The sequence below is a fragment of the Corvus moneduloides genome, chromosome 10 (assembly GCF_009650955.1).
Source record: "Corvus moneduloides isolate bCorMon1 chromosome 10, bCorMon1.pri, whole genome shotgun sequence".
NCBI classification, from domain to species: domain Eukaryota; kingdom Metazoa; phylum Chordata; class Aves; order Passeriformes; family Corvidae; genus Corvus; species Corvus moneduloides.
The window spans coordinates 2,063,242-2,087,520 of NC_045485.1; the positions used below are offsets into that span (position 1 = coordinate 2,063,242).

General features: G+C 58.6%; 1 protein-coding gene across 10 annotated transcripts; it reads left to right on the forward strand.

Annotated features, from left to right (window-relative positions):
* The first annotated feature begins 1,946 nt into the window (after window positions 1-1,946).
* On the forward strand, window positions 1,947-24,243 carry SNED1 (sushi, nidogen and EGF like domains 1). 10 transcript variants are annotated; one of them, XM_032118866.1, is made up of 33 exons: window positions 1,947-2,388; window positions 5,302-5,589; window positions 6,062-6,202; window positions 6,905-7,067; window positions 7,998-8,123; window positions 8,235-8,348; window positions 9,107-9,217; window positions 9,460-9,573; window positions 9,696-9,812; window positions 10,086-10,211; window positions 10,486-10,590; window positions 11,026-11,139; window positions 11,271-11,387; window positions 11,841-11,957; window positions 12,032-12,148; window positions 12,306-12,419; window positions 12,499-12,672; window positions 12,850-12,963; window positions 13,581-13,694; window positions 14,117-14,230; window positions 14,312-14,425; window positions 15,010-15,306; window positions 17,346-17,529; window positions 17,617-17,729; window positions 18,233-18,511; window positions 18,875-19,019; window positions 19,334-19,416; window positions 20,198-20,284; window positions 20,485-20,601; window positions 21,066-21,156; window positions 21,742-21,825; window positions 22,045-22,083; window positions 22,457-24,243. In XM_032118866.1, exons 1-32 carry the CDS (start codon window positions 2,185-2,187, stop codon window positions 22,079-22,081), a joined length of 4,335 nt encoding a protein of 1,444 aa, XP_031974757.1. In that variant the 5' UTR covers window positions 1,947-2,184; the 3' UTR covers window positions 22,082-22,083; window positions 22,457-24,243. The 10 variants fall into 10 exon arrangements, with proteins under 10 accessions (XP_031974757.1, XP_031974760.1, XP_031974761.1 ...); XM_032118864.1 differs by having other exon boundaries at window positions 1,948-2,388; window positions 9,104-9,217; XM_032118865.1 differs by having other exon boundaries at window positions 1,948-2,388; window positions 9,104-9,217; window positions 21,069-21,156.
* The last annotated feature ends 36 nt before the right edge of the window (window positions 24,244-24,279 follow it).

The following is a 24,279-nucleotide window of genomic DNA, read 5'->3' on the forward strand; positions in this document are numbered from 1 at the left end:
TTCCTGTGCAAAGCCTGCCTGGAAGAAAATCCTTCCCTCATGCTTGGGATGGCTGCCCTTCCCCTTTCTCAAGGTAAAACCTACCAGGAGAAGCCCAGGATGGCCCTGTGGGGTTGGTCCTGGCAGAGGGGCAGGTTAGTGCCACAATATCCCTGTGTTCCTTGGAAGCTGAGCTTGGCATGGCAGGGCCAGGGGATGGGACTTTTGGGAGCGCTGGGCTCACTCTGACGGGTGTAAAGTGGTAGAGGGCAACGGCCAGAAGATGGCCCTGCAGTCACTCCCCGAAAGAGATGGGTCTCAGCTGGCATCCCAGAGCCACAGGTTGGCTGTGTGGGGAGGATGGCAGTGCCCCCGCTGCATCCCACCACGGCGTTCCCCGAGGCCGGGGCCAGGACCAGGGCGTGCAGCCTAATGCCTTCCAGAAAATCAGTGATGAATGGCCAGGGAGGGTAATTCATATCAAACCCATAAAACCTTTATTAGCGTCCTAGGGGAGAAATCCGGATGTGGCTGCTTATTTATTTTGGATTTCAATCCTTTTTTTTTTTTTTTTTTCTCCTTTTCTTTTAACATTTTCTTCCAAAAGATTTTTAAAGTGACAGGGTCACCTCTCTGGGATCGGCAGTAGGGCTCAGACAGGGCTGCCTGCCTGGGGGACATGTGGTCCTGGACCGCTGGTGCTGGCTGAGGTTTACTGGCATCCCAGGAGTCAGGCTAATCTTGGGGTCCAGCTCTGGGACCACTATGAGGGGGAGCAGGTGTTGGAGTTGCCAGGGGCTTGGGAGTGCCGTGCTGCTCCAGAGCCCCCACAGCGTGCCCCTGGCTGCTGCATCCCTGCTTCCCATTTTCTGCCCTCCATCTTTCACCCCATGCCTTTGTGTCCCCCACTACAGAAATATGACACTCCCCACACCAGCAGGGCATGGGCAAGGATTTTGGGAGCATCCTCATGCTGATGGCAGAGCGGGGGCCCCAGGTGAGATAGACTTTCCATGGTTTTGTCCATGGCTTGTCCTCACTTAATCCTGCTGTTGTTCACTCTTTACAGAATTTGTTCCTTGGCCCCTTTTCAGATGTACCCCACAATCCTGACAGCAGAGGATATTTATACAATGGGGGTATGAATAACGTGGAAAACCTCTGGAGCTGGGAATAGGTTCCCACATTGTCGCAGCACCAGTGGCAGGCTGGGGCTGGTCAAGGTTCTCCCTCACATTGCCTCTGGCACCTCAGATGCTCCTGCCATGGGACAAGTTGGGTACCAGGAGGTGAGAGAGGGCCCTGAGCCCCCCCAGTACAGCAGGATCCCTCACCCCTGCATCTGCCCATGGTGGTGCAGGCAGCACCCATCAGGAGTTGATAATTAATCAGGACCATTGGTGCTTTTAGTGGGGCTTAGGGGACTTTCCTGGGAGCTCAGCCCCTCCCAGTAAAACCATTTCCCGATAATAAATGTAGGGTGGGTGTGTTTGTTTTGCTTCAGTTTTTTTTTGCTCCAGTAAAGACAAAGAAGCCCTTGAGCCTGGAGCGTAACCTAAAACACGGCATTCCTGAAAAGAATTTCCTGATAATATTTTTAGCACCTGAAAAAAAAAAAAAAAAAAGGGGGGGGGGAGGGCGGGGATGGGGAGCAAAAAAAAGAAAAATAGCCAAAAAAAACCAGGAAAGAAAAAGGAAATGACACAGGTTTTTCTCTCATCCAGTCCTCTGCTTTAAGGGAGCGGAGGAGCCCGCTGAGCCCCGCTGGGGAGAGCGGCTGGGCACGGAGGGGGCTCGGTGGCCACGCGTGGGCTCGCCCGGGAGAGCGGGGGGGGCGCTCCGTGCGCGCGGGGGACCCCCCACCGCTCGCGCTCCTCCCGCGCGCCCCGCCCCCGGCGCGCCGCGCTCCCATTGGCTGGCCACACCCGGAATATGCAAATGAGCGGCGGGGGCGCGGCCGGCAGGGTGCGGGCGCGCGGCGGCGGCGGAGCTGAGGGGCCTCTGCTTCGCTCCGGGCGTTCGGCCCCAGCGCTCGGCTCCGGGCAGCAGCCCCGTGCCCCTCAGCGGGCGTCCTGCCCTGCCCTGCCCTGCCCCGCCCCGCCTCGCCCCGCCCCGCCCCGCCTCGCCTCGCCCTGCCCTGCCCCGCCCCCGCCATGCTTCCGTGGCTGGTGCCCCCGTGAGAGGCGAGCGGCGTTGCCGGCGGCCATGCGGGTCCTGGCAGGCTGGGCCGTGCTGGTGGCACTGGGCGAGTGGCTGTGGGCCGGTGGCGAGGTGCCGCTGGGGGACTTCTACCCCTTCGGGCCGGCCCAGGGCGACGCCGCCACGCGGAAGCAGGACGACGGTGGCTCCGAGCTCCGGCCCCTCTCCATCCCCTTCCCCTTCTTTGGTGCGGGGCACACCGGCCTCTACGTGAGTAATTTCCGCTTATTTGTGCTTATTTGCTCCTATTCGCTCCCTCTTATTTCCTCTTTTTCCCTCCCTCTTATTTATTTCCTCCTATTCCCTCTTTTTCCCTCCCTCTTATTCCCTGTTTTCTGTTTCTTTCCTCTTCTTCCCTTCCTCTTATTGCCACTTTCCTGTCCTGCTTGGATGAATCTGAGTTTCCTTGGGGGCCGTCAGGTGGTCCCCACTTAACTGGAAACGTCAGAGGAATAGCAGTGTGCTGAGGATGGTGCAGTGGGCCCCAGGCCTGGGAAGCATGTTGGACCCGTGGCTCAGTGTGGGGGTCACCAGCGAGGATCCTGACCCCACTGCCTTGGGAATGCTGGGCGAAGTGCTCAACCATGGTGGGGAGCCTGGACTTAGCCCTGGCTGGAGCCTGCAGTAGCTGCATACCCACACCTTGTGGGACTGGCCTGGTGACATGCTGGGGGATCCCAGCAGCAGGCAGTTGGATAAATCTGGTGGGCAAGAGCTCAGCGTTGGTGCTGCAGCCCTAGCATGGTGGCCTCTGGCTGGTGGCCCTTGCTGCAGGGAGCGGGGTGTTGGTGGGGCTCTGAGTGTGATGCAGAATAAAGACAGCTGCACTTTAGGCTGCCCACTCAGCACATCCGATTCACTTGCCTTTTCCTGCACCCACTGGGCTGCTGGGACTACTGGTAACACACTCCCTTGCAACCCCTAAGCCGCTGGGAGGGGACTGTGGTCGGAGAAATCGGGTCATGCCTGGCCATCATGTCCCCGGTAGCTGTGGCCAAAGGGGCAACCCCGAGCGCCTGGTTGTCCATGGAGTCTTTTGGGTGGTGCTGTCTTGCATCCAGGAGTGAGATTTGGGCCCCCCGTGCCGGTTTCCACCTGGCACAGTGAATCCTTCAGCTTCCTGATCCCTTCTCCCTGGTTTGCTCTGGACGTAGTGATGACCCAGACCCAGCTGGCGGAGGAGAGGGCTGAGCATGCCACCCCGGAGCTGGGCTCGTGTACCATTCCACTGCCTTGGCTCAGTGCAGAGGGTCCTTGGTCCTACCTGGTCGTGTTTTTCCCCTGATCAAAGCTCCAGCCCTGCCGTTGGGTGGGGGGGAATCTGGACTTGGGGCTTGAGCCACCGTGGAAGGATAGAAGAGGCTGGGAGAAGCCAGGTAATTGTCCCATAGAGGATCCACAGTGTAGCTCTAGGTCCTGGGGAGGCTGCAGGGATCAGAGGACAGTACATCCCCCTTCCCTGAGCTGAGACCCCACAGCTCTGCAGTTTGCCTGCCCCCAGCACAGAAGTCCATGTGGCAGGGGCCCTCTTCCCCAGGGAGCTGCTGTCCAGGGGGACTGGCACAGGGCTGGGTTCACCTGGAAACCTCTATTCTCAAGGGCTGCCTCCAACCACCCCCCTCCTCCTTCACAAAAACCAGCAACAACAAAAAAAGCCCTTCTTGGCTCTGGTTCTCTCCCATCTTGCTTTAATCAAGGGAAGAATGTTCCTCTGCGGACACAGTGGGGTTACGGAGGCTTTGGGAAAACAGAATCCTCTTTTCCTTAGTCACAGTAGGGACTGCCCTGTGCTCAAATGGAGGGGCTATGAACCCTCCTCAGGGACTGGGGACCTCCCCCAGGGACTGCACAAGGCCATCACAGCTCAGCCCCCATGCCTGGCTGTACTCGCAGCTGGGGTGAAGGCATTCTGGCTTCCACATGGCTCCTGGGGATGCTGGCTCCCAGCTCCTTTTTGGCACACGAGTGTGACACCACTGCCTGCCTGCGTGCCAGAGCTGCTCTCTCTAGTTGAGAGCCTCTTGCCTGCACCAGGCCCCCTTTTCCATCCTGCAGCTCAGGGGCTTGCCAGAGGGAGACATTGCACACTGGAGAGCTTGGCTGGAGGCTGTGTGTTCCTGGCTGTCCCACTGTTGCCTGTGGGCTGGGGAACAGAGTGGCTTGGAGCTGACTGGACTGCCAGCTGTGGCAGTGTGGCAGACTGCTGGCAGGGTGTTCTCCTGGAAATCTGGGAGCTCAGGATGAGAACATTTCCGTTTGATCCCTGCCTCATCCAGCCTGTTCAGGCAGGCAGGGGGTTTCTTCACCTTCCTCATTCCCACTGCTTTCCCAAGTCGGGAGGCAGCATGCCAGACAGCAATATCCACTATTTCCAGTTTCCTTCCCTGGGCTGTGGCTGCCTCTGCCATGCATCCATGAGCCAGGCATCCCAGAACCCTAATTGCCCCAATTAGTTAGTGCTGAGGAACAGCTTGAAGTATCTCACCCTGGGGGTCTGGTGTCTCCCCCCTTTAATGAGAACAGCCTGCTGAAGCACCGGGGCTTTGCATGGGGTGGTGGCACTTGGTCATCTGAGGATCAAGAGCCCGTTGGCTCACTCGGAGTGCTGTGCATGCCGGTGGATGGATTGCTGCCCAGCAAGGCTCCTCCCACCCTGGGCCAGTGCCCACATGGGCCAGTGCCCACAGCCCCCTGCCAGGAGGGTCCAGCCCCATGGGCTGCCTGTAAGCCATGAGACTAGGGAGCGAGCTCAGGCCCTCACCCCTGCCAAGAGCAGTGCCGTGAGCTGGCCCCACACACCGGGCACTGTTTGTTTTATGCGCAGGGCTCCTGCAGTTTTTGCAGCTGTTCCCCTTCCCCTGGCCCGGAGAACAGGGCTGGGTTTGTTCGGGCAGTTGCCCGCAGCCGCGCTCCAGTGAGCAGGCGGCTGGGGCAGGGGGCTGTGGGTGTTGTGGGTGCTGAGGCACGTCTCTGCTTCTAAGGACAGGAAGGGGAAGCGCTCCAATATTTGTGGAAAGGAGAGGGGGAGAGAAAGATGAAATGGAAAGCGCCTCTAAAACATGGATTCCTGCTGGCAGCAGGAGTCAACTGTGGCCACCCGTTTCTTTCCCTTCCTCTCTGCAGGTAAACAACAATGGGATCATCTCATTCCTGAAGGAGGTCTCCCAGTTCACGCCGGTGGCCTTCCCCATCTCCAAGGACCGGCGTGTGGTTGCTGCTTTCTGGGCAGATGTGGATAATCGGCGGGCGGGTGATATATATTACCGGGAGAGCACCGAGCAGCCCATCCTGGAGAGAGCAAGCAGGGACATTGCCCAGTATTTCCCTGAGTTCCCAGGGTTTTCTGCACAGTGGGTCTTCATTGCAACCTGGTACCGAGTCACCTTCTTTGGGGGCAGCTCATTTTCACCAGTGAGTAGCTGAGGCAAAGCAGCCACCCCACCTGTGTGCCTTCAGTGTGGTGCCAGACCTGCCACCTGTGGCACGGAGCTGTCAGCAGGGCTAAGTGGACCACAACAGCTCCATCACGATACCTCGCTGTGACAGAGCAGTAGTGGGCTGGCAATACCAAACCCTCCTTTTTGTGCCATGTGGAGGCTTTACATCATCAGCCTTCTTGGGCAAAAGTGAGGCACCTTTTGCCTTCCAGATGCTCAATATCCATATTTTCCCCCATTTTTCCCATTCCTCTGGGATGAGAAGCGAGCTGTTCTAGCTCAGGATCACAACAAGTTAAGATTAAAAATAATTAAACTCTAATGCCCTTGTTCACGGAGGAGGACTGGGGTTCAAGGAAACACCCCTTTGCTAATGTAGTTTCTGTCACTTCATTTTATGACTGGTTCATCATCCCTCACTGCTTTCCTCCCCTCCCCTGCTACAGGTGAACACTTTCCAGATTGTCCTCATCACGGATGGCAGGCTTTCCTTCACCATCTTTAACTATGAGTCCATCACCTGGACCACGGGTATGCACGCCAGCAGTGGGGGGGACTTTGCTGGGCTTGGTGGCATCGCGGCACAGGTAAGTGGTGAATGTGGCCCCTGGGGTGTCTGGGTAGCACATCCCCCTTGTCAGATCGTTGCTTCTGTTTGGGTTTCTTGGAGGTGGAAAACTTCCCCCTGCTTGTTTTTTTTTTTTCTTCTTCAGAGTTCTTAAATATCTGTGTGCACTCTGGCTCCCAAAGCTGAGACCATACAGGGGGCTTTGTTATCCTGAAACCACAGGTCTTTGCCTTGGCTGCTGCTTCATAGTCCCTTTTCCTTCCTAACCTCAGCCTTTAAGAGCAGCTGCCACAGCTAGCACAGCTTTTGCTTGTAGTTTTATTTCATCCCTGTGTGTGTTGTTGTGTTAAAGGGAAGAAAAGCCAACACCCACACCCACAAAAACCCCAGTACCCACTCAGATGTGTGAATTTACTGACAGTTGATCCATGCTTGGCTCCCTGCTTGCCAGCCTGCAGCAGGCAGGATGCTGCAGGTGGAGAGGAAGTGAATGGGATTTGAATTCTCAGGAAGGGACTGAGCAGGCCAAGCATCCACTTCACCCTGTTGTCCTGTCATGTGGACAGGGCCAAGCGCTGGCCTGTGGCATGTGGAAGGGGAAAGTTGGTCTGAGCGGTGCCACCAGTGGTGCCACGTGACAGGAGAGATGAGTCCAGATGCTCCAGCTGCCTTCCCCCATGCACTGGTGACGTCTCTGTACTCTCTGCCTTTGTCCTTCCAGGCAGGTTTTAACGCTGGTGATGGAAAGCGCTACTTCAACATTCCCGGATCCCGCACTGATGACATCGCTGACGTGGAGATGACGACAAATGTGGGTATCCCCGGGCGCTGGGTGTTCAGAATCGATGATGCCCAGGTGCAAGTGGGGGGCTGCAGCAATACAAGTAAGAGGACAGCAGTTAGGTTTACTTAACTCCCAACCCAACCCCACACTGTTCTCCAGCCCCATCTTTCCCTGCCTCAACCCCCACCTCCGCGGGGTGGAAGAGATATCTGGAAGGGCTTTGGGGAGGGAGGGGAGGCAGCTATGCGGGGACTGTCTTCAGCACCGGCTGTGGTTGGGGATGGCACCCGTGGTTGCCCTGGGGCTGGGAATGGGCTGGGAGAGCAAATGGGAAGGGGAGGAAGAGTTCTTAGTTTAAAGGAGCCTGCGGGGAGTGATGAGGGAGGCTGGGGAGGAGGTGATGTGCACAGTTGGGACCCTGCCAGCCCACTGCCAAGCAGGGCATAAGGGACCAGCACCCTTGAGGGGTGCATATGTCCCATCAGTCCCACCACATTGGGCTGAGCCATGTGGAGAGCTGCTGAGTGCCAGCCTGCCATGTGGGGCTAGGTTGCCAGGGCTTGGTCCATGCTCCCTACTCCAGGGGTCCTGGCACATCCCCCACAGAGCTGTTCCTCATCCCCACTTCCCCCTGGCCATGTTTTCCCACTCGTGATCTGTGTGTCTTGCGTTATCGGTGGCTTTTCTGTACATGGGCTCTCCTGTCTCCTTTCCCTCTGCCCTGAATGATAAGTGAGGGCATGTCCATGTCCCCCCCAGCCAGTGGAGCAGACCTTCTCCCTGCAGCCAGGCTGCAGACCTGTGCAGCCTCTCCCCCTTGCACGGGAGGAGTAAAACTGCCCCCTGTCCCAGGGGAGCCTGCGAGGAGCAGACCCTGCCCCACCATCAGGCAGGCAGCCCCGTGGGCTCCCCAAGCACCCCAGGGAGCCGGGCGGGTGCAGGGAAAGACCCTAGCACTGGTGTGGCTGGAAGGTGGCAGGTGGGCCCTGCCAGGGTGGGGGCTGACAGGGGCCACTGCCTGTTCCCACAGCCTCTGTCTGCCTGACGCTGCGGCCCTGCCTGAATGGGGGGAAGTGTATCGAGGACTGCATCACAGGGAACCCCTCCTACACCTGTTCCTGCCTGGCTGGTTTTACCGGGAAGAGGTGCCATGTTGGTGAGCGCTTTGCTGCAGGGAGCAGGTCTCGCTCCCAGTGTCACTGCTGCGTGCTGGCAGTCTGTCTGTCCCTGCCCTGAGCTCCTGTCCCCACCCGGGGCTCTGTTTCAGATGTGGATGAGTGCCTCTCCCACCCGTGTCAGAACGGAGCCACCTGCCTCAACGGTGCCGGCAGCTTCACCTGCAGGTGTCCGCCAGGCTTCAGAGGCAACAACTGTGAAAGCGGTGAGCAGTACAGCACTTGAAAAGCAGAGACCCCAGGCTTGGGGGGCACTTCTGCTCTTGGGAGGGCTCTCCAGACCAGGGCTCCTGCGGTAGCTGCTGGGCTCTAGCAGTTTGTGACAGCCAACTTGGATTTCAGCTTGCTTCAGGCAAAAGAAGCTTTTCTCTGGCCATGAGCCTTTCCTGCTGCTGACTCTTCTGAGGGCTTTGCTCAGCATTGCTGCCAGCACTCTTCCACCACCACTCCCTTAGCCAGAAAAGCTGGCAGCCAGTGCTCAAACAAGCCTTGCAGGCCCTGCTTTTGCAGGTGATGCTCTGGTCCCAAGCTCTTCAAAGCCAGGGGAGACCCTCCCAGTCCCTGGCAGGGGCCATGGTTACAGGTTTCCCCCGCTTCTGGCCTCCGCCTGCCAGTGGAAGTGCCGCCAAAGCATTTGGCTCCCAGCAAGCTGCCGCGCCAGTGGAAAAGGCGAGAAGGGAGTTGACTCGGGGGGGAGGAAGGAAGGGAGGGAGAAATGCCCAGCACAGCACACTGACATCCAGGAGGCGCAGGGGGATGAAAGAGCTGAGCTGCCTAAGGACAGGTTTTGGGCACAGTCATGACTGGGGACATGGCCACTGTCTCCTTACAGAAGGTGCATGGGTGGCTCCCATCTGTGCTCTGCCTAGGCCTGGTATCACCACGTGTAGAGGGTGCCATGTGCTGGTCCTGCACCTAGGCTGACACCCCTGCCCCTCTTTTTTTTTATATTCTTCTGCAGCAGAATCACCATGTGAGAGCAGGGTGTGCCAGAATGGTGGGAGTTGCCAGGTGGAGAACAGGACAGCGGCATGCTTGTGCCAGTCGGGGTACACGGGGGTGGACTGCCAAACAGGTGGGTGACAGAAACAGGTGTGGGGTGGAGATGGTGACATTTCATACCTTGGCAAGCTTCCTTCCCCGTCAGCTTCATTCCTGCATGTAGTTTTGGGAGGGAAATGCTTGGAATTGCCAGTGGAACCTATTTTTTCTGTCTGTCGCCTTCACCCTCCTGAGCATCATCCAGGCTGGGAGGCACCAGGTGAGCTGGCTGTGCTCACACATGACCTGACCACCTTTCCTGGCCTCCCCTTGCAGAGGTGAACGAATGTGAGTCCAGCCCGTGCCTGAATGGCGGGCACTGCATTGACCTGGTCGATAACTACACCTGTGTGTGCCTGGAGCCCTTTGTGGGACAGCGCTGCGAGACAGGTGCTTGTGCCCCAGGATGACCCACGCCAGGGACTGTGTCCCCCGTGTTCTGCTGGCCATCGTGGCCTCTCTCCCAGGCCCAGGTTTTCCTCATGCTCACTTCCTTGCTTTCCCCTTACCAGATTCATCTTCCTGCGAGGATCAGAGTTGCCAGAACCGGCAGACGTGCAATTACATCCGCCCTGGCCGCTATATCTGCACCTGCTCCCCGGGTTATTACGGCAACAACTGCCAGTATGGTGCGTGAGGTTGTGCCTTGACCAGCCTGGCATGGGAACTGCAGTCAGGGGCACTGGGCAGGATTGGGCAAATGGCTGGAAAGGGGCTGTGTCAGTCATAGACACTGCTGAAACTGGTGGGCAGCATGTGTGGAGGGGCCATGGTGCTGCCAGGAGGGAAAACCTTCCTATGGGGCTGCTTGACCGTGCTGGGACCTCCAGCAGGATCCCCAGGACAGAGGATGTTCCAGCCCCAGACTGACCCCTCCCGCTCAGGCTCCCCATTCCCCACAGGAGGGCCCCGCATGCCTGGTGCTTGCCTCTCCCACCCGTGCCAGAACGCGGGCAGCTGTCTGGAGACGGAGCGGGGCTATGTCTGTGAGTGCCAGGAGGGCTACACTGGACAGGACTGTCGAGACCGTGAGTACCAGCCCAGGGGACTCGCTAGTGGGGTGCAGCACCTCAAGGGGAGCGTTCATGCTCATGACAGGGAGAAGCAGCAGCCCCAGAGAGCCTGTTCAGGGCTCTGAGATTGAACAGAGGGGTCTATCCTGCTGAAGGAGGCTGTGTCTGAGGGCCTCAGGGCTGCTGCCCACCTGAGCTTCCCCTGTGAGTGGTATCTGGCAAGGCTGCTTGTCTGTCCCAGCCCACAAGCAGGAAAGGTCCTGAGAAGCTCCTGTTTCCTCTCTTGCAGAGCTCTCTGAGGGCTGTGAGTGTCGTAATGGGGGCAGTTGTCTGGAGGGGAACGTCACTGTCTGCCAGTGCCTTCCTGGCTTTTTTGGTCTCCTCTGTGAATTTGGTAGGTGAAAGCTTCTTGCCTACTGTGTTCATTCCCTCTGGGGTGCTTGAGTCAGGCAGTCTGTGGGCCAGCAAGGAGACACTGCCAGTGCCTGAGGCTAGCACAATGCCAGCGGCACACACTGAATTTGAGCCTGGAAATATTGTCACCTGGCGAGATGGCAATGCTTCCATCTCCATCACTCCCCCTTTGAGCTGTGCCTATCCCAGCCTCTGCCTCAGCCCAGCTCCCATGGGTGGGGAGGGAGTAGCAGCCTTTGTGCGCTCCCTTGCTGAAGCTCACTGAGCATCCAGGCTGGGCATTGCCATTTGCACTGTCTGTGCCAGAGGGTCTGTCCTGTCTCATTGGACCCTGCAAAGTTAGGAGACTGCTGTTTCCATGTGGGTGTCCTCCTGCCGCTGGCTGAGGGACCCGGCACTGGCCGTGTGTTTGCAGAAGTCACCACGACACCGTGCAACATGAACACGCAGTGCCCGGACGGTGGGTACTGCATGGAGTATGGTGGGAGCTACCTCTGTGTCTGCCACACCAACTATGGCACCAACCACAGTAAGACTCCACGGGGATGTGGGAACAGCTCTAGGGTGGGGATGAGCAGGGGGGCACCCTCACCAGCAGGGAAGCTGCCCTTGTGCCCCTGGCCATATGTCCTCGGTGATGCCCTGTGTTTGGTTCTGCAGCGATGCCATCCCCCTGCGACTCAGAGCCCTGCTTGAATGGGGGGTCCTGCAAGGTTCATGATGACTCGTACATCTGCGAGTGTCCTCAAGACTTCCTTGGCATGCACTGCGAGAAAGGTACCTCCACAGTGCTCCCCAGCACCTGTGGCCCCAGCACCTGGCAGAGGTTGGGAGAAGGGCTTGGACCTTTTGGGGAGATGAACAGTTACTCGCAGAGCTGGAAGTTGGTGCAGGTTTTCCCATCCCATCCTACAGGGTAAAGTGAGGGATTGCATGACTCCCTTCATGACACCCACCCTGCAGCAGCTGATCCAGTTGTTTCCCGTACAACACCATCAGTGTTGGTGTTTTTTCTTTACATGCCACAGCTTCTGCCCTTGGGAGTAGCCAGCTTCCTCCCAGCATCACGCACCTGTGGGCCCCCAAGGCCCCAGCACACATCTTCAGTGTAATTTTTGTGGTATTGCTGTGCCCAGGATGCAGTCAGCCTTCCTGCAGTGAGGGGTTTGGTGGGGTGCTGGTGGGAGGCAGCAGCTCTGGGTGACCCCGCTCTGGGCGCTCTCTCTGCAGCCAAGCCTCGGCTCTGCAGCACGGGGCCCTGCCGCAACGGGGGCACCTGCAGGGAGGCGGATGGCGAGTACCACTGCACCTGCCCCTACCGCTTCACCGGCAAGCACTGCGAGATCGGTACAGCCCCCGCCCTCACAGGGAGGACAGGTGGCAGCTGCCCCACCAGGCTCACGCCCGCCTTGTGCCCCCAGGTAAGCCGGACCCTTGTGCATCGGGGCCCTGCCAGAATGGAGGCACCTGTTTCCACTACATCGGCAAGTACAAGTGTGACTGTCCCCCAGGCTACACCGGCCGGCACTGCGAGATCGGTAGGTTTGAGGAGGGCTTACCTGGGGGATGATGGGCCTGGCTGTCAAGAGCTTGATGCTTGCTTTGAGCCCCTTTCCCTGCAACTCTTCTTGTGCCCTGCTGGAAGGGGAAAGGGGGCTGGCTCTGGTTTCATTCTTTGCTCTGCTCTTCTTCCAGTGCCCTCCCCTTGCTTTCTTAGCCCCTGCGAGAATGGGGCTACCTGCGAGGACCTCAGCGGGGGCTATGCTTGCACCTGCTCCGTGGGCTATGTGGGGAAGCATTGCCAGTTTGGTAAGGGCCTTGTGCTTCCTCTTCCAGCTGGGGACTTGGGCGCCTCTGTGGGTCCCATTCACTCCCTGTCTCTCCCCAGAGGTCGATTGTGGCATCCCCAGTGAGGTGAAGCATGCCCAGGCTTCTTTCAACTCCACCAAGGTGGGCTCACTGGCTGAATACCAGTGTGAACTGGGCTACATCCTCAGCCAGCACAACCATCCCCGTGTCTGCCGTGTGCCAGGTGTCTGGAGCGACCCCCCCGAATGTGATGGTGAGGAGGGCTGGGGAGTGGACAAGCCCTGAGACACCATCCCGGTGGGCTGTAGTCACGAGCATGGTTTGGTGACCCCGGGATATGTACTCCAGTTGTCTGCTGCCTTCCCCCCTGGGATCCCTGTCCCGTGCTCATGTCTCTCACTTCATCTCTCCCTTGCTCAAATGCCTTTAGAGATCGACGAGTGCCAGTCCCAGCCCTGCCTGAACGGTGGCCAGTGCAAGGATCGTGTCTCTGCGTTCCTGTGCTTGTGTGAGCCAGGTTACACCGGCTACCACTGCGAGTTGGGTAAGAGACCATGCCAGGCATGCTCCAGGACTGTCACAATCCCTTCCTCACACTCCAGCCTTTGGAAAAGCCCAGTGGGTTGTGAACTCCATGGCCAGGAGCTAGGTTACCAGGAGTTGTGTGTGCTTGGATCAGCCTGAGGCAAGGGCTTCTCTTCTAGGACTCCCAGCCAGCTGTAGGATTTTCCAGCAAGGAGACACTGCTCCTGGCTGGGGACAATGGGCAGTGTGGGAGGTGGTGGGACTCTGGCAGGTGGCTCCAGTCCAGTTCCCTGGGATCTGGCAGAGGACAGTGGTAGGAGAAGGTGGGCTGTTGGAAGTTAGATGAGGGGACATGACACAGGCACCCTAAGGGATGGATCGCTTGGCACAGCCCTGCACTGCCAGTTGTCCCCAGGTGTCCCTGAAGGAATGTCCCCATGTCACGTGCTTCAGGGGCAGGCATGAGGCAGTGGGCATCCAGGAGCAGGGATGTTCCTTGCCACTGGGCTTGGGGAAGCAAGTGACATGGGAGAGGGTCCGTGCCCTGTGGGAGAAGCGCTGCCTGTCCAAGCCCCTGTCCCTAGCCACCAGCTGTCTCTGTGCTGAGCTGGCACCTTTCTTCCCGCCGGACCCCAGATGTTGACGAGTGCCAGTCGGAGCCCTGCAAGAACAGCGGGACCTGCCAGGACCTCCCTGGGTCCTTTGCTTGCTACTGTCCCGAGGGCTTCCTGGGGACCCAGTGCGAGACAGGTAGGGGCTCTCTCTTCCTGGGTCAGTGGGAAGCTGGACTGTGGGCGCCAGGACACTGCCAGGGCTGGCACCATGCCAGGTGGCTGGTCACTGTCTTGGATACCTTGACCCCAAGCCATCACCTGGCTGCTCACTGTTGCACCTCCTTGCCTGTAGTTTTGGGGGCAGAGCTGAAACTGCTCTGATGGGGAGGGAACAAGGAATGAGGTGTCCAACAGTGATGGACTCCCTTTCCAAGTCGTCCACCCCTTCGAGGGGATTTGGGCACCATGGTGCACAGTGGGGGACTCAGTGTCCAGCCCAGCTGTGCCAAACCCTGGGCTACACATCTGCCCTGCTGCCCCCTCGGGGGTCTGTCACTGTCACTCGCTCATGGGAGCTGGCTGTTGGCATGCTCACCACCAGCCTTCTCCCACCTTCAGAAGTGGATGCCTGTGAGTCAGACCCTTGCCGAAACGGAGGGGAGTGTGAGAGCTACGGGGGCTCCTACCTGTGTGTGTGTCCAGAGGGCTTCTTCGGCTACCACTGTGAGACAGGTGAGGCAGGCAGGGCAGGGCAGGGTGGCCCCGGGGTCAGCGGCACTGCTGACACTGCCAAACCTGGCACCTCTCCCACAGCCAGTGACCCGTGCTTCTCCAGCCCCTGTGGGAGCAGAGGCTACTGCCTGCCCAGCAATGGCACCCACAGCTGCACCTGCAAAGTCAGCTACACAGGCAAGAACTGCGAAAAAGGTAAAGGCCCTCAGCAGCGGCACCAGGACATGATGTGGGGCTTGACACCTGCCTGGCAGTGCCCACCACCCACGAGGGGCTCAACACCATCCGGGACCAGCGGCACTCCTTGAGGCGGGCAGGGCTGGGGGCTCGCCTTGGGGGTGGCAGCCCATGCCCCACCAATGCCATGGGTGGGTGCTAGCATGCTGAGTCGCTGCCGCAGGTGCCGAGCTTGGCACCAGGACACGGGGGACTGATTTCCCCTGCAGCAATGGCAATCCCTCGGATGCCCTCAGGAGGGGAGGCAGAGGCGTCTGAGGGAAGCCTCTTGGCACTGGCCTCCCCAGGAGCCCTCGCCCCATCCCGCAGTGGCAAGTGCTTGGCCACCAGTGATACCAGGGAATGCTCCTGGCACCTTGGCTCCTCCTGTGCCCACTGAGCCAGGGTGGCTTACACCTACAGAGCCCCTGCCAGGTGTGCCAAGTGAGACAAGCGAGGACCTTGTCCTCTTATCGCCGCTGTTCTGCCGCTTGCTGACGGGGTCTGTTCTCTAAAGATTCATGGCATTACCTCTCCCCTTTGCTTTTGCACACACCCTGAAGAATTGCTGCCACCAACCTCATTAAAGGTGGAAAGGGTGGAGGACACTGGTGTGTTGATTTCTTGGCACCCACCTGAGGACGCAGCTGCCAGGCAACTCATTGACGGCTACGCCGTGACGTACGTATCCCTCGACGGCTCTTACCGCAGGACAGATTTTGTGGACCGAAGTCGTTCTGCCCACCAATTGCGGGCACTAACCTCCGGCAGAGCCTACAATATTTCTGTCTTTTCAGTCAAACGCAACGTGAACAACAAGAATGATATCAGCAGGCCCGTCATGCTCACCACGCGCACTAGTGAGTAGCGTCCCCAGGGGGATCACGGTCGTGAGCGTGCGCGGCCCCTGCAGGTGCCAGGGTTTGTGCTGCCACCTCCAGCCTGCCACCAGCTCCAGCATGGTGTCAAACCTGGCAGGTTTGCTGGTGCAGGTCCTAAAATCCAGCTGGGGGCCTCTGGAAAGTGCTTGAGAATCAGAGAATCGCTGTTTTCTTTGCTGTGAGTAAAAGGCTTGACACCCTGTGGCTCACCCTGTGCAGGGGCTGTAAGGGAGATTGCAGCGGGGACTGCTCCTGAATCCTGTTCATTGGGGCCACGCTGTTCTGCTCCTTGTCACTGTGCCCAGGAGAGTATGAGGAGCCCCCATGCAAGGCAGGCAGCGGGGCTTCTGCAATCCCATGGGCCGGTCACCCTGCCATACTGCTGGGCTTGGTGTGGGAACATGCCAGCAAGGACAGAGGCTGTCAGGCACCTCTGCTCCATGGGTGGAGGAAGGGGCACAGTGATGCCTCTGGGGCATGGACAGGCAGAGCAGCTGTGATCCCACTTTCTAGGGCAGGCAGGTGTGGAAATCAAATGCAAACAGGATGGAGGGAATTGGACATAGGAAAGAAGATGGCCTCTGAGGAGAGGAGAATGGTGGTGGTAAAGCCCATGAGCCACATCTCCCACAGTGGGCTGAGACCAAGTGAAGCCCAGGGGAGGAGATGGCAGCACAGTGCTGGGCACAGCATCTCATGGCCCCTCAAGCCATGGCTGGATGCTGGGGTCAGTATGGCCACCTGAAGTGTGTCATGGACTTAGCAGTCACTAGTGGGGATCCCCAGGGCTCAGTTTGGGGCCAGTCCTGTTAAATGTATTTACTGATGGTCTGGACCCAGGGATTTTGTGTATCCTCAGTAAATTTGTAGACAATACCAAGTTGGATGGGAGTGTTGATCTGTTTGAGGGTAGAAAGGCTCTGCAGAGGGACCTTGGCACACTCAATCAAAGGGCCAAGGACAACAGCATGATGTTCAATAAGGCCAGGTGTTGGGTCCTGCACTTGGGTCACAGCAACCCCCCTGTAGCTCCAGGCTGGAGGAGGAGTGGCTTAAGAGCTCTTCAACAGAAAGAGCCTAGGGGATGCTGTTTGACAGCTGGCTGAACATGAGCCAACAGCATGCCCAAATGGCTAAGAAGGCCAATGGCATCTTGACCTGTATCAAGAGCAGTGTGGCCAGCAGGACTAGGGAAGTGATCATCCCTCTGCACTCAGCATTGTTGAGGCTGCACTGCATTCAGTTCTGGGCTCCTCACTTTAAAAAGGACATTGAGGCGTTGGAGCATGTCCAGAGAAGGGCAACAAGGCTTGTCAAGGGTCTAGAAAACATATCTTATGAGGAACAGCTGAGGGAGCTGGGTTTGTTTAGCCTTGAGAAGGCTCAGGGTCCTCATTGCTCTCCAAAACTCCCCAACAGGAGGCTGTAGTGTGGTGGAGGCTGGTTTCTTCTGTCATGCCTGCAGAGAGAGGACAAGAGGAAATGGCCTAAAGCCAAGACCGGGGAGATTCACATTAGATAGTAGTAAAAAATTTTTCACTCTTTGGGTGGTCAAGCATTGGAATAGGATGTCCAGGGAGGTGGTAGAGTCACCATCCCTGGAGGTGTTCAGGAGGCATCTGGATCTGGTGCTGGGTGGTGTGGTTTAGGGGTTATAGTGACAGTGCTGGGAGGATGGTTGGACTGGATGATCTTCTAGGTCTCTTCCAACCTTGATGATTCTGTGGTTAGGGCCAGGCCTGGGCACTACAGCCCCTTTGGAGCTGTGGTGGGGAGCTGGAGCAGAGGGAACAGCCTCGGGGGTGCACAAGGCCCTGTGGGTGAGCAGATGGACGTGCCTCCTGCCTGCCTGGAGGCTGAGAGGACAGGAGAGCATGAGTTCAGTGGGAGAGGCGGCACTGAGCTGTTCCACTGGGGAAGGTGATCCAGAGATGCCTGCAGGACCCCCCTTGGGGGCGCATGGGGAAGGAATGGCATGACTCACAATGACCGCGGTCCTCTCTGCTTGCTCCGGCCAGGACCGCGTCCGGTGGAAGGCTTTGAGATCACGAATGTGACTGCCAGTGCCATCACGGTGCAGTGGGCTCTCCACCGACTCCAGCATTCCAGTGTCAGTAGGGTGAGGGTCTCCATCCGCCAGATGGGGGACCTGGCAGGCCGCACCGTGGAGCTGAACAGCAGTGTGGCCAAGTACACCTTCCTGTGAGTGGGGTGGTGGTGGCTGCCAGGGCACTGGCTCCCTCAGGTTGCCCCGCTTACCCCTTCCCACCCTATCTTTTCCCTCCACAGGGACCTGCAGCCAGGAGAGAGATACATCATCCATGTCACGACACTGAGCGGCCTGGGAGTGGAAGACCACCCCTCAGAGAGCCTGGCCACAGCCCCTTTCCATGTGTGGACAAGTGAGTGAGGTTGCCTTTGCCATCCCAGCTTGGCAGGTGCAGGGGCTTGGCACGAAAGCTGTGGGGAGGGAGCGGTGTGGGAGCTGCCAGACTGTCTGGCCAGCACAGCAAGTAGGAGGTGTGCAGGCAGGCCCGGGGAGGCCAGGAAAGAGACACTGGCATGTCCTCCCCTGCCAAATGTTGTTCAGTCTCTGAGACCAGCATGAGCCCAGCCCCATGCATGGGCCCAATTCATCCCCTGCTATCTGGCCGTCAGAAGGCGAGGGCTGACCTGGGTGCCAGGGTGCAGTGAGGCTTTGTCTGTCTTGGCAAGGACCTATTACTGAGCATCCCCTCGCAGTACATCTCACGGCTGGAGCAGGCTCAGGGCTGGCCTGGGCAGTGCCAGGCAAGCTGGGGCCCTGGCCCTGGCACACTTGTAAGGTGGTGTGAGCAAGTAGGGCAGTGGCCATTCAAGGACACCGGCTCTGACCACTTTCCTCCCCATCCCCTGCCTGCCACAGGGCCTCTCCCCCCACAAAACCTCACCGCCTCCCACGTCACCGCCACCTCTGTGTCCATGGTGTGGGAGCAGCCGCCCTTTGGCACCATGGACGGGTACATCATCAATGTCACCACTGCTCAGAGCATCAAGAGCCGCTATGTGCCTAACGGGAAACTCGTGTCCTACACGGTGCGGGACCTGCTGCCTGGGCAGCGGTACCACCTATCCTTGACAGCTGTGCAGAACACGGAGCAGGGCCAGGTGCACAGCGAGCCCATCCACCTCTACGTCAACACCTGTGAGTGCTCACGGGGCTCTGCTGCATTGCTGCAGCACAAGGGAGGCAATGGGATGACAGGGAAGCGGGGCAGGGGGCGGAAACCAGTTGGCCAACAGAGTGAGGAGCCCTTGCTGCCCCAGCACTGGGCGTCTGCAGCAGGCTGTGGGGACAAGATGCAGGTCCACTGGAAGGGGAGGTGGGGTTTGTAGGGTCAGCGAAGGGCGGATGCAGAGCTCCAGCTTGGTGATGGGCACTTACATGCCCGGTGTGTGAAGAGCGTCCTCGTGTCACCTGGCAGCCTGGGGATGATGATGGGACTGGCTGGGAGGTGGGTTACTGGCTCACACTGCCTCCCACTAAGCCTCATCCTTTGGTCTGCAGTGCCAAGGGATGGGGCTCCAGACAGGCGGTGGAGCCAAGCTGGGCACCCCCGGGTTCTGCGGAACAGGCTGCCCCCAGCTTTCCTGCCCGAGCTCCGCCTGCTAGCAGATCACGACACAGCTGAGGAGCCCTCGCCAGCCCCCAGGTAGGCACTGCTTCAGCACTCCTGGCTCTTCCACTAGCACTTGGCCCAAGCACTAGGCTGAGCCAGCCCCTTTTCCCAGTTTCCATGTCCAGGTGTGTGCAGGGTCAAGCCGTGCTCCTGCTGGGGTGCAGCCTCTTGCCCATCCACTGGGGTTCTCAGCCGGGCGGGCCCCTTACCCTGTGAGCAGGTCCCCCATGGGACTTGCACAGAGCCTGATGCCACCAGTGAATGCTTTATGCAGCTGCCATGAGCCCCAGCACACAGGGCCTGGGGAACCCGCAGTGCCCCATACCCTTATGGTTCTCCTGTCCCAGGTTCACGGAGCTGGTGGATGGCAGAGGGCGGATCAGCGCCAGGTTTGGCACTGCGCTGGGAAAAGCCATCACTGTGAAGACGCGTAAGTGCTCTTCTGCCCTTGTGTCCTGCTCCTGTCATCCAGTGCCATCTCCTGCACCTCCCTGCAAGTTGAGGTGGCAGCCCGGCAGGCTGCTGTAGGACTGGGGGAGCCACAGAGGAGGGTGGAGCCCTCTCACCTGGCCCTGGGCAGGCAAACATCTGCTCTGCTTGTTAGACCCCTGCCCGAGGAGAGGAGTGACTGGCTGGGGGAGCCCAGAGAAGGACCCTTGCTGATGGGAGGCAATGCTGACTGTGGCACTGCTGCCCTTCTTCCCTCCCAGCAGCAGCAGGAGCCTGAGCAGTGGCTCCATAACCCTCCAGTGTAGTCCCTGCCTGCCCAGCAGCCTCAGCCCCCACTGTCAAGAACAGCCTCACACCTGAGGAGGGTGCCTGGGTGAGAAACCCTTCACTAGTCCAGACCTAGCCCCCATTTTCCATCCTCAGAAGACCGGGAGTACAAGTGCCAGCCCAAGATACCCTAGACCACCTGGGAACCCCACGCCATGGGGTGGGGAAGGGACCTGGCACACCTGATGGCAGTCCTTGGCCTCACTGCACATCCTGGTTCTGCCCCTGCCTCCCCAGGACTCTGTGTCCCAGACCCTTCCAGGAGGAGTGAGAGTGTCACCCCAATTCTAGGGATGCCAACTGGGAAGGGCTAAAGCCCTCCCTCAGGCCTGACCAGTGCCCCAAAGCCCTGGGCAGGCTGGATTCCCTTGGAGGGGCTGCCTTTGGGTCTGGCTCTGGCCTGGAAGGTGACATTTAATCCTCTCATTGTCCAGAGCCAGAGGCTCCAGTGAAGCTGGAGAACACAGAGGTGTCCAGCTGGGACAGTCTGGCACTGCAGCTGCGTGAGGCAAAGAGCAAGAGTAAGTCCCAGGGGAGACCCACAGCAGCAGGAGCCCAGCCCTGGCCCCACAGGCAACGTGCTCAGCACCAGCCTGCCCTCCTTGGAGGCATGGCAGGCACCCCTGCCCACCTGCTCTTCCTGGGAGCACCCTGGCAATGCCAGGGGCTTGGCAGGGCTGTGCTGTGGCCCCGGGCTCTGATGGTCGAGCGTGTTTTGCAGGAGAGGGGCAGAACTGCTCCAAGAATCCCTGCAGGAATGGAGGCACCTGTACCAGAGATGACGAGTCCTACCACTGTGCCTGCCGCCCAGGGTTCAAGGGCCGGGTCTGCCAGCTGGGTGAGTGCCAGGCTGTTCCAGAGGGCCAGACTGCCTCCTGCAGTGCCAGGCTGGTGGCTGTCCCTGTCACAGGTCCCCCAGGATGTAGGTCACCCAGCACACCCTGCCAGCACCCAGGGGCTCCCACGATGCCAGGCTTTGCTAGAGATCTGTGTCACGCCGGCAGCTGAGAGAGGGGCTGGGCTCTGCTCTTAATTTGAGGAGATAAGAGTGCAGGTCTGGTCCCTGCTCCTGGCTGAGCTCTCTGCCTCTGCCTGGCAAGCCAGGCCCCTGCCTTACCCAGAGAGTTACATAGGCACTGTGAAGCTGGAGGCTCTGCTTCTACTGGTGGGTCAGCTTTGTTGAGGCCAGCCCTCCAGCACGTCCAAGAAGCCAGGGGGGCCTCATCAGACCTTTGCCACAAGGCACAGGCAGGCAGGGCCAGGGATGGGCTCAGTGATAGCTCCCCTCTCCTATTCCCCAAGCAGCCTGCAAGAAGGTGCCACACTCGTGCACGCGGCTGTACTCGGAAACCAGGTCATTCCCAGTGTGGGAAGGAGGCACCTGCCACTATCTGTGAGTACTGCCTGCAGGTTATGCTTCCCCCTTCCCCCTGTGCTCTGAGCCGGGGATGTCTCCCTGCAGCTCGGCTTTGGGGAAGGGAGAGCAAGCACAAGGCCGTCTCCAACCCCAGCTGGCAGTTTCCCCCTCCCCAGCGCAGGCTGAGCAGCCTGGCATGCCCCTGTGGGTACCCCCCAGCTGTGCGTCAGGGCAGGGTGTTGCTGAAGTGACAGCTCCATACTGGTGTTGCCCACCGACGTGGCAGCAAGGTTGGATTTGGTGTGTGTGAGCCCCAGACAGCAGCAGATCCCATCCAGCTCCTGGCTGCCTCTCCATCTGCGAGCAGAGGGCTGGGGGAGCCCTGGTGCAGCGCCAGGGCATGGGGCTTTCTGCTCTGCCCCCGGCCTCCCTGCGATGGAGGCACAAAGGCCTGGCTGGGATCAGTCCTCTGGCACAGCAGGCTGTGAGCCCCATTCCTGCCAAGGCTGGCTACTGCAGCCTGGAAGGAAATAGGGGAAACACCCAGACTTCCCCTTCACACTCACCAAAGCACATCTCTCCCTTTTGTTCCCTACACTCACGTCTCCACTGTGTGTGTAGGTCCAGGAGAATCTACAAGGTACACCAGGATATCTGCTACAAGGAGAGCTGTGAGAGCACCAGTTCGGAGAGGACAAGCAGCAGGTACAGCCAGCAGCAGCACACTGCGTGTGCCAGCCTTCCTGTGACCCTGGACAGGAGGATGTGCCTGGCTGGTGTTCCCCAACATGCACGGGGACACTGAGGTGGGGGGTGGACTGGTAGAGGGGTACAGATATGACCAAGGCTTGGATCCCAGTGCCGTGTGCTTGCCTGTGAGTAATGGCCAAGGGGCTGATGGTGCTGTCCTCCTTTCTCTTCCAGAAAGCCAAGCAACAGTCACACACTGAAGAAGCCATAGAAGTAAGTACCTGCTCCACCTTGCTCAGCTGCAGGCAGGGGCAGTTCCCATGCAGGGAGTCGGGGAGATGGGTGCAGGCCAGGGTACAACCCTGGCTTACACTGCCGTGTTTAGAGGGTGTGAGGGCTTATGGCTGAGGGCTCCTGGTTGTGGCTGGGGTGGAGAAGCAGGAGGCAATGCTCTGCTTCCCCCTGCCTCTGCAGTTCCATGAACAAGAGATTCCTGCACAGAAAGGGCCAGGCAAAGGCTGGAGTCCTGGAGACAGTAGGTCCCCTTCTCTCAGCCCAAGACTAGTGCACAGGGCGGGAAGAGGCCAGCTGCGGGACATCTGACAGACTGTGTACACCAGCTCATTTTCCTCCTGCTCCTCCACAGGGTTTAAAGCAGTAGAAGCTTCATCTTTCCACATCTTAAGGGCTTTTCGAACACCAGGAAGATCAGATCTGCTCACTGGGTTGAACACAGCAGGGGAGCCTTCCTGCCTGGTGTCAACCTCTCCCTCTCCTCCAGCCCATTAGGGACACGCAGCTGGATCAGCACACTGAGTAGTGCTCCCTTTCCCCCCCGCTGGCCCAGCACTGCCTTTGCTGGCCCTCTCTCTGCCCCTGAGGAGCTGAGCACCAGTGCCCCTTGACGGGGCCAGCCCTGCTCAGCACCCCCAGCCACCCTGCACAAGCGACGGGCTCCCCGCTTCACTCAGGGATCAGCCCAGCTCCTTGCCAACAGCATCTGCACCAATCTGTTTTCGCAATCCAAGGTTCTAAATTACCTATAACCCTCAAATAAAACAGTTTAATGCAGACCAAAAAGCCTTAGCCATCACCTGAAATCTGGCCCCCCAAAATATGCTCTGAGGAGCAGCCTCTGTAGATGAGTTAGAAATGGTGAGCAGCTCCGAGTGGTGAGGCGAGCATGGGCAGTGGAGGAGCATTCCTGTTTCCTCTGCTCTAGCAGGGGAAACTGAGGCAGCTTCTACTGCCTGCTTTTTTTCTTTGCTTTGTAAACAAGCCCTGGTTTTAACCAAATTTCCAGCTCAGAAACCAATAGAGCACCTAAAAAGAATTTTAAACGTGATCTGTAGGGTGAAGTCAGTCAGCTGAGGCATTCCGGTACCACCACACTTGTAGCTGCCTCCACACTAGTGCAGGTCACAGCAGAGGCTTGGTGGGGAAGCCAGCCCCACATGCCATCCCCTTGCACTGCACCCAGAGTGTGCCTTCCCTGTGGCACCAGTGCTGCAGGGTACGTGGAGGAGAGGACCAGCACACAGCACTGCAGCAGGGCAGGCAAGGAAAGAAAAAGTGTAGCTTAGAAACGTTCCTAGTTTTTGTGAGTTTGTATGACAACACTAGTTAAACATAGATTTGTGTATTAACGTACACGGTGTATATTATAAATTAACACATACCAGAGATATATCGCAGTTATGGTATAGAGCCTCACGTCCCCAGCAGATGGGATTATTCTGGTGGGGAGGCCCTCCCCTCCTGCCAAGCATCACAGAGCTCTGTTGCTCAGCCACATCTCAAGCAGCAGCTTGGAAGATGCTCTCAGAGCAGGACAAGCCCAGGAGTTTCAGCGCTCCTGCCACCACCCCCTTCCCCCTGGGAGCAGTGTAATAGTGCTCAGCCTGGAGGCACATCTGCAGAGGCAAGTGGCAGGGACAATGTGAAGCCACGACCAGCTGGCCAGCGTGCTGCTCCCCTCCTGCACCACCTCTAGCTTTGCCTTGTTTTCCTCCAAGGCTGCCGGGTCCTGTTCCAGCTGCCTGGCAAGCACAGCAGCCCTGCCTTCCCAGGGCAGGAGAAGAAGCCAGCCCCCACTATCAGGAAGAGCAGGGCAAGGGGAAACCCAGACAGGAGGGCTTGGAGCTGTGGTCTGAGAGTATTTGCACCCCTGCTCTGTCAGACACGAGATCAGCGCTGACATGGGCTGTGGAGGTGGAGGTGGCCCTGCCATGGGACAGTTCTGTTTCCACAGGACCTGTCCCCACAGCAGCAGGAAGCCTGGTCCCACTGCCAGCTGGCAGAGCAGCCCACCGCCTCCTGTCCCACAGCCGGCACAGTATGTAATGCAGCCGGAAGGTTTTAACCTAGACTTGGAAATAAATTAGGGGGTTTTGTTTAATTTTTTTTTTTTTTAATAAAAACACTTTATGGAAACTGAGGGGGTTTTTTTTTTAAGTAGTTGATCAAAGA

What these genes read in the sequence shown, in the direction of transcription:
- SNED1 (XM_032118864.1), top strand. Translation starts at nt 2,185, where the DNA reads ATGCGGGTCCTGGCAGGCTGGGCCGTGCTGGTGGCACTGGGCGAGTGG. An exon ending in GGGGCAGCTCATTTTCACCA is followed by an intron (nt 5,590 to 6,061) that starts GTGAGTAGCTGA and finishes CCCCTGCTACAG; the next exon opens with GTGAACACTTTCCAGATTGT. An exon ending in CCACCTCTACGTCAACACCT is followed by an intron (nt 18,512 to 18,874) that starts GTGAGTGCTCAC and finishes TTTGGTCTGCAG; the next exon opens with TGCCAAGGGATGGGGCTCCA.